Below are 13262 nucleotides of genomic sequence, written 5' to 3' on the forward strand. Positions count from 1 at the left end.
TTGTGTGACACTATTGAAATATGATAATACATTATCCAGAAATTTTGTTTACTTGTGAGATTGAGTATCTGTATGTGTTCTTTCTCTAGGCTCTTGAAAAGGAAATGGCAGACAAGAAATCAGAATTAGATAAGCTTAATGAAAGTGGTGAACTGCTGAAGAAGTATGGCTATGAACAAATCCAGCCCTTATTGGCAGTAATCAACACCCGATGGATAGAACTAACCACTCAGTTTAGTCAGTACCGGAAAGTGAGCCTGGAAAAGAAAACAATTGTTTCTTCAAAAGTGCAGCAGGTATGTATTTTTTATGTAATATGTAAAGATTGTTAGATCTCTGGATATTATCTATACTGTTAGAAAAAAAAATAAAAAATAAAAAAAATAAATTCCCTTTGCAGGAGGTGGAACCAGTTATAGTACCTGATTTCATTGCAAGTGTCAATCGTTTGAGGGAAGCAATTTCAGCAATCTCCCGGCAGCTGAATGCCAATAAACTTGCTGGTCGGCGTTATGATAACCTGAAACTTCAGGAAGAGGAGCTAAAGGTAGTTGAATTTCTCATTTTGATTTTATTTACTTGAGAATTTAATATTTCTCAGTTATAATTATGAGACATAGTAGTAATCTGACATACAATAAAAGTAATTTCAGTTAGATTGAATGAATCATATTCCTATCATATTCCATTATCACAGACAATAAAGCAAGGATTGGAGACGCTGAAACCAAGGGTTGATCATCTTGAAACAGAACGTAATAATACTATAAAGAACGTCACTCAAACCCAGTCCGAGCAAATACGACGAGTAATGGATAAGCTGAGAGAGGAATGGGCTCAGGTAAATGTTTATGATAATTATGTCTTACCATTGAAGCTTTAGCAAAATTGTGATGACTTTGCCAAACCACATCTTTATTTATTAAATTGTTTTTAATTGTAGGTGAACAGGGGCTACACAGAAAGACATGCCCTGTGGCTACAGTGTTCTGAAACATGGCGCACACTCCAGAAGACTATTGATGATTTCTCTGTATGGCTGAGCACCATTGAGGAAAGAGTCCAAATCACTGCTAACCAGCCTTTGCCAGAAGCCAAGATTACCCAAAAGGAACTTGAGAAGCAAGTCACTTTGAAACACAGGTAGTTATTTTTTGGGTGTAAGTCTTTGTTTTATGATAGTTTCTAGAGGGTGTTCAGTCTCTTGTTGAAATGGAATATATATGAAATAAAAATCCCGTACCAAATATGCAACTAACTTGATTTTCTGGAAAGGCCAAGTCAAACCCTTCAGTCAACCTGCAAGGAAGTGACAGAGGACATGAGTCTTGATGATGCCAAGCGTCTGCAGGAGCGTGTGGACACCCTGATGAAGCGATGGCGAGCTTTGTTACTGGATCTTGCTGCTCGCAGAGAAAGGTAAATAATGTGGTTTTGGCTATGAAAATATGTATTGCTATATCTATACCGATTGTCTAAATTATCTTTTTTTTTTTTGGTATGTTCGTAGAATTGCTGGAGAGGAAGGTGGAAAAGATAGCACAAGCTCAGAATATGAAGCCTTGCTAGTATGGGTGGACCAGGCTCAAGCACTTATGGATGCTCCAGTAAATGTCACAGATGAAGCAACTCTCTCAGCACACTCTACTATGATCCAGGTAAGTTTTAATGTGTTATTAAAGAAAGAAAAAATAATCACATTTAACAAGTATAATCTGTTTTTATATTACTACTTTATTGTTATATATCAGGCAAGTACTATATGTATATTTAGATGGTAATAGTAGTTAGTTGTGTAGGTCATAACCTGAGTTTCATATATTGATATTTACAAACTTCTTTATCTGATATGATGTCTAGATATGTATTTTTATTTATTTGCAGAATCATTTAATGGAACTGACTACAAAACAGAATCTTTTAAAGAAACTGAAAGATTCCAAGCCAAAAGCTGTTACCCCAGCCCAACTATCAACTCTAGAAACCAATTATAATAAGGTTAGAAATCATATATAATTTATTATTTTTTTTAACTTTTGTAATCATACTGTTAACATCTGTAGCATATTTTTCAGATATATGTAATACAATAAATGAATTAAAGAGAATAATTTAACTATACTACAAAATATCTGTGGTCTTTAAGGTCTGTCAAGACATTACTATATCTTTCCATTTCGAATGGTTCACAGTGCATAAAATATTTACCTATTTATTTTTCTTCTGATAGGTGGCAAAGACCTTACCAGATTACAAAAACTTGATTGAAACCAAATTAGGTGTTACCAAGACCCTAGTTACTGATGTTGAGGACATGTACAAGTGGACTGAAGAAATGAGGGTGAAAGTAGCCCTTCGTAACATGACCGATGAGGAGATCAAACTCTCGAAGATCACCCTCAGAGAAAAGGAAACACTGTATGAGAATTTGGATTCGACCTACTGGGTCTTGGCGCAGGATACTGAGAGCAAGGGGCTCACAGTGTCAGTTGCTCTTAAGGTATGTTGTGACTTACTCTTTTGCGAGTTGTATTTGTTTTCTAATAGAACACTGTCAGTATTCCGGATGTATAAGATATCATATGTATGATGTGTAAAAGATATTATGCCTTATCAGTAAGTACTTAAATATTTTTGAAAAATCTGAACACTAAAGAATAGAAATAATGATTTTGACAAAAATAATAATACATTGAAATAAGCAGAGATATAAGTTCAAAATGGGATAAACTTTGCTAATTTTGGGATATTAATGTAAACACAAGGATGTGACTTTAAGAAGAAAAAGGAGGCACTGCTGAAATTACTAGAACCGCAACCAAGACACTAGTTATAAGGAAGATTGACAATGAGAAATGACCATCAGGAGAGGGTCTCTTGTCCTAAGATTTGATGATATTGACTGTGAAAGCATAATGCTGGAAAAAATCAACAAAAGGGAGAATTACAAAAACACAATCCCCTGTCACACAAGGAATCAAGAGACCGTAGATTCCACGTAAGAAGGGGAAGAAACAATAAGTGTGTGTGTGATATATGCGTGCTTGTGCGTGTGTGTGCGTGCGTGCGTATGCGTGTGCATGTGCGTGTGCGTGTGCGTGTGTGTGTGTGTGTGTGTGTGTGTGTGTGTGTGTGTGTGTGTGTGTGTGTGTGTGTGTGTGTGTGTGTGTGTGTGTGTGCGTGCGTGTGTGCGTGTGTGCGTGCGTGCGTGCGTGCGTGCGTGTGTGTGTGTGTGTGTGTGTGCGTGCGTGCGTGCGTGCGTGCGTGCGTGCGTGTGTGTGTGTGTGTGTGTGTTTTTGTGTGTGTGTGTGTGTGTGTGTGCGTGTATGTATGTATGTATGTATGTATGTATGTATGTATGTATGTATGTGTTCGTGTGCGTTTGTGTTTGTGTGTGTGAAAACGAATAAAAGTACAAGGTGAAAAGCTTCAGACTACGGTACCGTCTGGGCGTGTGGTCGAGCACGCAACTGTGATTGCTAGTGGCTACATGCGGTGGCTCTGATGAGCCGCCACGACACGCTGTCTTAGCGAGATGGATCACGTGAAGAAACGTATGCCATTTTTTTTATCTATTATTTTTCTCGTTTAGAAGTCTTCTCTCTTAACCTTACTCTTACTCTGTTCCCTCTTCATCCAGACTACCTCTGTCATCTGTCTCACCTTTTTTTCTTTCTCACCTCTTCCCCTACTATTTTTTCTTTATCTTATTTTCGTCTTGTACCGTTTCGTGTTGCCTTTGTTGGTGTTATTGTTCTCGTCGTCGTTCAACTCCTGCTCCTATTTTCATTCTCCTGATATAAGGACTGATATGAGTAATAGCGATACTGTTTGTAACAACAACAGTGGCAATGGCAGTATCTGTAGTGGTAGCCAAAGTAGTTATCATCATAATAGAATAGAAACTAGAATAGCCGTGTAAGTAATAAAAGTAATAACATTTGTAACAGTAGTTTTATGGTACAGTATTACTTCCAATAATGTCCTTGCTGCCGTTAAGTTTGAATCAGGCTCGGAAGAAATCTAAAAAGAATCTTAGATATTAATCCCGTACAGCATTTTACACTATTATTTTGGCATTCACGATTACGTACATCAAGGTCATGTATAACTTGACGTAAACAAGATTCTGTCTTGCAGACGAATAAGTATCACTTGGTAGTTTATATTTATGTTTATGTATGATTATTTTCGAGAATGGGAAGTCGTACAATTTGATTTTTTTTTTAATTACTGGTAGTTGTGATGTGGTAGCGAAGACAACCGTGTAGTGATATTATTAATTTGATTTCTTTTGTAAAACCCCAATACTATATATACCGTTAGTAGCATAGGCGTACATAAAGAAACAAACAAATAAATAAAAACGATTCGTTTATTCTGTAACTTGAATACTTTCGTATTTATGAGGGGGGAGAAGGACTAGACCACGCGCCACGGTAGGCCTACGCCGCCATCGTACCAGATGGGGAATGCCTAAAAAAAGACCGAGAACACGAAATTAACGGGTGGCATGCGTAGGCTCCTCGGACCTCTTAGCGAGCATGCCTCATCCCCAAGTCACTAGGGATAGAAGGAGGGGGATGCGTATTGCGTATAATTGGTGGGGTTGTTGTAATAAGAATAATGTGGTTGTGTATGTTTAATGGATAAATGGGACAGATGGTAATTGTAGTGAATTGAATTGCTTATCATATAAATTGTGTTCCTTAAAACTTACGAAATCATCTTTTTGTATTGGTTTGATAGGAGATCTTTATGTTGCAACACATATGCATTATATATCATCAACATAGATATGTCAGTAAGCAGTAAAGCGATGATAAAGGTCCGACCAAAAATCGTCATTATTATGAAAAAAGGAATAATTAGCATAGGGAGATGTTTTAGTATCCAAATGTTTCTGGTAACGAAGACAGTATAGATTAATGATTACGACAGATCATAGCTGCCATAATCATCGTTACTGGAGCAACTACTCTCTACCTTTACTGATCCAACAGAAATAAACATTTACATATACAATATTCATTAAGAGTTCCGCGAACCGCAAGTGTTCATCGGTCCATGGGGTCACCACCACCAAGTATCGCTGGTGTAAAATTGTGGTGGATGACTTCCCTTTGCATACAGAGACCATCGCTTGGAAGTTTTTCTTCTGTATTTTCGTAAGGGATATTTTGCCTTTAGCTCGTTGAATACGGTGACATAAACACGTTGGTAAAAAAATGTATATCTGGCGCGAGTGACGGAAATATTTGTTTCTTTACCAATAATGTTTTTTTTTAATTATACTAAGGGTAATAGTTTTACTTGGTGACTGAGGATGGGAATTAGCATTACAAATAACATAATTACCGTAATGTAGATTTCATTTAAAATCCCAAGCATAGATAGCACCATTCTCCTGGCACCAGCAGGAAAGAAAACCTTGAATGGCACTAACTTCTGAGCAGTGGCTCACAGCAAGATGCCGACCTCCCTCTCTAAAGTACCGGGGGTGCTGGGCGTGGATGCAGAATGAGAAGAGGAAGGTGAACTAGAGCATATGGCTGCAATGTGACCCTGTGCCAGCATAGCTGTTTGTGCTGTGGCACTCGCAGTTGTAAGCACAGGTCGTCTTCCTCTTCCCCATCTCTGCATGTTGTTGTTTTTTTTGTTCGTGATGGTTTGTTTACGGAAAAAGTTGTTCTTGGTCCTCTCGTAATATTCTTAAGTGTAAAGAAGTTAATGAGCTAATATGGGCTCTACACTACAATTTAGGTGGATTACAATATTATGAAGGCCTGTCAGATGACAAATATAGTATAAGCCTCATAATATAGTAAAACAGTAAAACTGACAAACACAAAAATTCTAGTATGTGAATCAAAGAGAGCGAGAAAGCGTGACGCTACTCTCCTCTGAAATAAAACCTTTCTCTTGTGCCGCGCAGGTTCAATGATGCCGTCTTGTGATCCAAACTCGAAAAGTTTGGGATACAAGAGACGACGCCTAGTATTTTGTACGTCAGAACTTGCTGTTTGTAGAACAGTTTTTGTTTAATTTTTCGTTTTAAGCAATTTCCTCGGTTAATAAATGTAATTACATCCTAGAGAGATCGATAAAGGAAACTCAAAACAGATTCACATGTCGGCGATTCATTTGTGCTCTTGCCGTGACCTTTTTTACGGCTGCGAAATCGGAGCGACTCCGGCGTGCATGCGCCAATTCCAACGAGCCAATTAAAATGTAACACGTCTAGTCACTTAACATCAGAAATCGGCGCGGCCTTAACCGTTACATTTCAGATATGTTTTCTGGGGGAGGGGATAATCATTTGGTTTTCTTAATAAAAGGAGAGAATACATTGTAGCTTTTCTGTCATATTGCTCTCAAAACATACCATAGCGAATCGTTATGAAAGGATGGAGGAGAGGGCCAGAGAGACGTATTTGCCAGGTTAGGTTTGGTTTGGTCTTTGGGCTAGATTTGCCCCCCCCCCTCCCATTTTGGCTGAGGATTAGTATTTAGACTAGATTAGGTTAGGTAAGGTTTTAGGGCTTGGTACTGTATTTAGGACGCGTAGAGGGGGGAAGGTTCTATTTTTATCCGTACCGGATGTGTTTAAATATTCTTTCTCATAATATCAAGATTACTAAGGCTGAGATCAATTTTTAGGTTATTCTGTTACTTATCATTTGAGGTAAGTTTTACATAAATTTTATGATTATATTAAGATAGACATAGGGACAAGATATTTAATATGTATATACTCACGCAATAGTCCGTTAACAGAGGATCCGTCTGAGACGCCTTTAAAACACAGCTATGAAATAGCAACACATTCGAAAATCTAAACTCCACTTTGAACATATAAAAAATGTCAAAACAGTATTACATGTTTTTCAAGTAAATCATAGAACATTTCAAGTAAATGCTGATATATTTCAAATTAATACTAACATTATTCAGTAAAAACACTATGATATCAAATAAAACGATATGCTATTTTGATTGAAACACACTTTTATTTTCACTGAAAGTATTTAAAATTATCACGAGACATGTATGCTACACTGGTCCAGAACTCTTGCTGTGCCAAGTACCATGTTCGCTTTTAATTTGTCAAGGAACCTTACTTTTTTTCTTGTTTCCTGTATTTTTTTTCCTCCTATCTCTTATTCTATTTAATGTTACTTTTCCGCGCATATTCTGAAACGTGTTTTCCCCTCTGTTCATTGCTGCTTGGCTATTTTATTGATTGTGTGTATTCGTGCTCCGTCCGTGCTGCGTAATGCCCCGGTTCCAATGACGTGCATAGATTTCATACTGTCCGAGCTTTGCCCGAGAACTGATGATTTGATTATGTGAAATTACTTGCCTCCGTGCGTTCCGAAGCACGTGGTCCTTCACGCCTATTGGTGCTTCTCTTGAACCAACGTATCCCTTCTTTCCACCTAGTGCTCATCGGGAGCTCATAGGGGCCTCCATTTCTCGTGGTTCTCCTTGTGGTTCACTACCCAATCTAGCCTAGTTCGCTCAGAGATCCACTTCTAACTAATTGTTTCAGGAGATGGTCTCTTTTAGTTTGTCCCCCAGTTTCCTTTGTCATTTACATTCGTTAGCTGTTTATTTTTTTCGTACACATTTTAGCTCTCTTTCCATCGCCCGTTACCCATCATTCACCATTAATATGGTTACCGGCGCTGTCATCAACATGATTATATTTATTATTCTTATCACAGTATTAATTTCCATAGTCATTATGACTAAAGCATAAGAAATAAAGCCTTTGATGTGCGTAGGGATGATCTCCCAGTACCTCTGTCATGTCACAGGCCGGAAGGTCGGCTGTTTGACCTTGCTATTTCTAGATAGGTCCCGAGGTGCTTCCGCGCCCTTCCTACTGCATAGATAATCCTCTTGTGTTCTTTCTTTCTTTATCTTGTCCGTTTTTTGCTTCTCTGTTGTGTCATCTTCTTTATTACGCTCCTTTTATTTTCATTTTCTTCATTCCTGCCTACTTTTGCGTTTTTCTCTTTCTGTTTGATATTCCTCTCCTTTCATTCATCTCTACTCTCTCCACTGTCGTTCCCCTTTCTCTCTTCCTCCCCTCTTGCCCTCTCATCCACTCGCTCACTACCTTTACTTGTTTCTTTCTTTCTTTCTCCCTTCCCGTATTATACTATACCCTGCTTTATTTTCATCTTTATTTTACATTAATTACCTTCACTTGGCTTGTTCTCTCTTCGAATTTTTTCTCTACTAGTGGGAGCATTTGTTTCATTTTTTTTTTTCATCGATCTGTCACCCAAATAAGTATGTGTGTTGTGCTGTCGTGTTTCTGTGTGTATTCGTGCTCGCATGTGTGTGTGAACGTCATGCGTGTGATCGTATGCGGGTAGCGGCGGTGCCCGGGCATGCGTGGAGGCCGGTGAGGGTATGGTGGTGCCCGAGGGTATCTGGCGCCAGTCGACCCTCTGCTGTGGTGCCGACCGCTGGGTGTATGTGTGGAGCGCATGAGGAGCCATCCCTTTACGGTGCGTCCGAACTACCCGCGGGAGGAGGGGAGTTTACGCGACCTGGATCTACTTCTCGGCCTCCCCTCCTCTGCTTCTCAGGAATATCCTCAGCTTCCACTTGAGTGTTTTTCGTGTTTGTTGGTGCGGTGTTGTGTACATATTTTGTTCCCTCCGATGAGGAATGCCTTTGAAGATAAAAAAGCGCTGCTTGTGAAGTGAAGAAAAATTACCCGGAAATATTTTGCAGATGAATCATAATCTCCAATGGTCTATTGTTTGCTTGTATGTGTGTGAACCCTCGCATGATCCTCTAAGGGCATCGCATCTTTTTTCACCACCGCCATATGGTAAATTTGTTTTTAGAAAATGCCAGGGTAGTGTGCTACAGCTAGAAAAATGGAATGGAATGTGTGTTTCCACATGCGACAAGTGCCACAGGAAAAAAAACGGCGAAGATACAACGTTCATATGCTCTCCGGTGAAGGGAAGCGGATGAAGTGACGCTGTTTGTTGTGATACCGAGTGTATCCTTTAGGGCCCGATCAGCTCGAGGGCCGTAAATCCTTCCTGCAAGACCACTTCGTGTGTGGGATACCGATGCTCGCGTCAGAGGCCGTCTCTCTCTCCTTTCTCTTCTCCTTTCTCCCTCTCTCTCTCTCTCTCTCTCACTCTCACTCTCACTCTCACTCTCACTCTCACTCTCACTCTCACTCCCACTCTCACTCTCACTCTCACTCTCACTCTCACTCTCAGTCACACTCTCACTCTCACTCTCACTCTCACTCTCACTCTCACTCTCACTCTCACTCTCACTCTCACTCTCACTCTCACTCTCACTCTCACTCTCACTCTCACTCTCACTCTCACTCTCACTCTCACTCTCACTCTCACTCTCACTCTCACTCTCACTCTCACTCTCACTCTCACTCTCACTCTCACTCTCACTCTCACTCTCACTCTCACTCTCACTCTCACTCTCACTCTCACTCTCACTCTCACTCTCACTCTCACTCTCACTCTCACTCTCACTCTCACTCTCACTCTCACTCTCACTCTCACTCTCACTCTCACTCTCACTCTCACTCTCACTCTCACTCTCACTCTCACTCTCACTCTCACTCTCACTCTCACTCTCACTCTCACTCTCACTCTCACTCTCACTCTCACTCTCACTCTCACTCTCACTCTCACTCTCACTCTCACTCTCACTCTCACTCTCACTCTCACTCTCACTCTCACTCTCACTCTCACTCTCACTCTCACTCTCACTCTCTCTCTCTCTCCCTCTCTCTCTCTCTCTCTCTCTCTCTCTCTCTCTCTCTCTCTCTCTCTCTCTCTCTCTCTCTCTCTCTCTCTCTCTCTCTCTCTCTCTCTCTCTCTCACTCTCACTCTCACTCTCTTACTCTCTACTTCCTCCCCCTCCCCCTCCCTTTCCACCTCCTCCCCTCTCCCACTCCCTTTCTCTCTCTCTTCTTCCTCTCTCTCTCTCTCTCTCTCTCTCTCTCTCTCACTCTCACTCTCACTCTCACTCTCACTCTCACTCTCACTCTCACTCTCACTCTCACTCTCACTCTCACTCTCACTCTCACTCTCACTCTCACTCTCTCTCTCTCTCTCTCTCTCTCTCCCTCTCTCTCTCTCTCTCTCTCACTCTCACTCTCACTCTCACTCTCACTCTCACTCTCACTCTCACTCTCACTCTCACTCTCACTCTCACTCTCACTCTCACTCTCACTCTCACTCTCACTCTCACTCTCACTCTCACTCTCACTCTCACTCTCACTCTCACTCTCACTCTCACTCTCACTCTCACTCTCACTCTCACTCTCACTCTCACTCTCACTCTCACTCTCACTCTCACTCTCACTCTCACTCTCACTCTCACTCTCACTCTCACTCTCACTCTCACTCTCACTCTCACTCTCTCTCTCTCTCTCTCTCTCCTCTCTCTCTATCTCCTCTCTCTCTTTTTCTCTCTTTCTCTCCTCCGTTTAGCGCCAAAATTGATATAAATGTATATTAGTCAGCAATGTCACGGCACCTCCATTTCCATATTAAATAAAGGGAACGTTGTTTGCATAAATTACCAAGATCAATACGAACACCATCAGTGCTTTCAAAGGCAATCTGTTATCGCGTCGGAAGCAGAGGCCGCCACTGCGATCCCCGTTTCTTTTTGTATTTTCGATGATACAATTCGGGAAAGGAGTATTCTTTTCGTTATACGTATTCTCTCCTAATTATGGCGGACAATGTGTTACTGGACACAGATTGTCATTTTCTTGCACCCATTATTAAATTATCGCCATAAACTCTTAACAGTAGGAGCACAGCAGGGACCACTAAAGCGTGAGCCACCTCCAAAAGCCTCATCACCTGTTTCAAACACCCGGCCGCCCCCGCGCAAGCACCAAATGGCACGCGTTTACGGCGAGTCATAAACGCTTCGCACAAGGCAGCAGTCCAGCGGGGGCCAAAGTGCCAGCGTAGTTAGGCATACTCACTAACTGCCGTTGAAGTGTTAGGTACGGGGATAAGAGAGGGGGTTGGAAAAGATGAGGTTAAATAGGGGCGAGATAGACAGGAAGGTGAGGGCAAATATGGACTCCTTGTAACCATCAGCCGTATTCTATGACGTTTTCTGCGTGTCGTGGCCATGTCATGTTCATGTTATGTCCATGTCGTGTTCATGTAACGAATGCGGTAATCTAGGACGCAAAAGCGCGGCACGTTTGCGTCAACTGCTTCAGGTTTACCAACCGTTCCAAAGTTAACCCACTTATTAACATGTTTCGGATGAATGGCACTGTCCACACGACAAATTCATAAGAGAAACTACAATCATAGGTAGCACTAACATAAGATAATTCAATTTTGGTATGAATCAGTCGTTGTACTTGTTCCTAGTTAAAGAATTGACAACCATTTCACGAACGCGCTGTTGGTAATTCACTCTACGCTCGATCAAAACAAACGGGATGTGAGGGACCGTGTGTTTATGAACAGATCTTCCTTATTTTATCTTTGTATATACTGTACATATATGCGCATTTTTATATATCATGCATATAGATTTAATGTATACATATTTCATATAATTATATGCTTTAATTTTACGTCCCTGACTACTTTTACCATTCATTTAACTTCACTCTCCTTCGAAAAGTCCGCCAAAAGGTAAACAAACTCAAAATCAGCAGAGAATCCATGTTTTCCTAAAAGAGTTTGTAATCCGTGTCTAGGACAATGATGCCTAATATAACCAATATAGGTATTACTTTTCAAACGTAGTATGCTCATATGAAGTATTGGTAAGAAAAAGTACAGTAAAAATATGATTTTTTTCACTCGTGTAACTATCGTGACAAGCCTACCCCCTTGCCACGGAGTTTCCACGATTGTTCCAATACTTTCCACGCATTTGATACGAATTTGCCACGCTTTTGCCGCGAACCAGCGCTTCTAGAATAAGAATCGCGGCATGTTCATGTCATGTACACGGCGCGCTTAGGGACTTAGAATATGGCTGCATGTGGTGCGGCGGGCCATGGTTATCAACAGACACGGACTGGAAGGACACTTTAACGAGCTGTTCAAGTGGGCTGTCTGGGGTGCGTCTGCTTTCAGTTCTTGAAATGCGACGGGACGCCGGAGAAGTTTATGGGTTAGTGATGGGCATGAGTGATCTTCGGCATAAAGTAGAAAAGAGAGGACAGAAAACAGAGATAAGGATAGGGGGAAGTAGGGGCGGGGGTTCCGGCAAGGGTTGAATTAGCGCATGCCGGGGGGGGGGGGGGGGGGGGAGTATAGGGAGGCGAAGAGACGGGAGAGCCGAGACCGTTTGCTTGCTTAGGTGCTTCCTTAAAGGACTTCTTGATGAAGCAAGACCACAGCACTGAACTTTATTAAGTTTTGACAAGGCACTGATAGTAGGGTCGGAGTGATTCGCCTTCAACTTTAGTGCGGACTTTGATATCTTTTCGCGCTTGAAGTCTCTCGGAGTGAAGGAAGTCCTCTGTCCGCGGTGGTGTTTGGGAAGCTAATATACCGCGTTTATAGAGACTCCTGTTCTGATCCTTGTCGAGAGAACGATGTGCATGTCATGCCTTCTAATTCTATTCTCTGATTCCGTTGCTTTGACTCTGTTGCCATTTATTTTTTGTTTTTGTTTGCTATCAATGTAAGTATGAATATTAACATCCTCATCTTCATCAGCATCAGCATTGTCACTATCATGGTCAGTATTTTATTTTGTATTAAAATAAAAATACTGTTATTATAAGTAGTAGTAATGGTCATAGATGATAACAGAAAATGAAAATAATAATGATAATCCTAAAAGTAATGATATTGATAATAATGATGGTGATAGCAATATAAATAATATAAATAACATTAACAGAAATTATAATGAAAATGATAACAATAATCACTGATAAACGTATTTCAAGGATTGACTGTTGTTACCAAGTTTACGGCAAAGGATGGAACGCTGAAGTCATACCATTTTTAGCACTGAATATTGATAAGATTATCATCCCCGTCCCTTTCTAACTTGTTCTTCCTTCCTCTTCTCTCATGCGCTCTCATTTCCCCCTTTCTTGTTTCCTCTTACCTTCCCTCGATCTACCTCTTCCCACCGCCTTCTCACCCTCTTCTGCGTACTCAGTATCGCCATCTCATTCCCCGTCCCGATTTTTATCACCATGTACTTAAATCACCATACTTTACTAGGAGTAACCGAATGGCCACCGAGAT

General features: G+C 40.9%; 1 protein-coding gene across 19 annotated transcripts in view; it reads left to right on the forward strand.

Moving 5' to 3' along the window:
* Positions 1-13262, forward strand: part of LOC122251860 (dystrophin, isoforms A/C/F/G/H-like) — a 1045059-nt gene that overhangs the window by 219750 nt on the left and 812047 nt on the right. For all 19 annotated transcript variants that reach the window (XM_086553567.1, XM_086553566.1, XM_086553574.1 and 16 more), the window contains 8 exons: positions 90-296; positions 401-547; positions 698-841; positions 944-1143; positions 1276-1419; positions 1511-1658; positions 1885-1998; positions 2231-2500. In XM_086553567.1, coding sequence (XP_086409693.1) covers positions 90-296; positions 401-547; positions 698-841; positions 944-1143; positions 1276-1419; positions 1511-1658; positions 1885-1998; positions 2231-2500 — 1374 coding nt within the window. The remainder of the gene's footprint in view (positions 1-89; positions 297-400; positions 548-697; positions 842-943; positions 1144-1275; positions 1420-1510; positions 1659-1884; positions 1999-2230; positions 2501-13262) is intronic.

This window comes from Penaeus japonicus, unplaced genomic scaffold (genome assembly GCF_977035675.1).
Source record: "Penaeus japonicus unplaced genomic scaffold, GWHDUDI00000001_assembly GWHDUDI00000028, whole genome shotgun sequence".
Taxonomy (NCBI): Eukaryota; Metazoa; Arthropoda; class Malacostraca; order Decapoda; family Penaeidae; genus Penaeus; species Penaeus japonicus.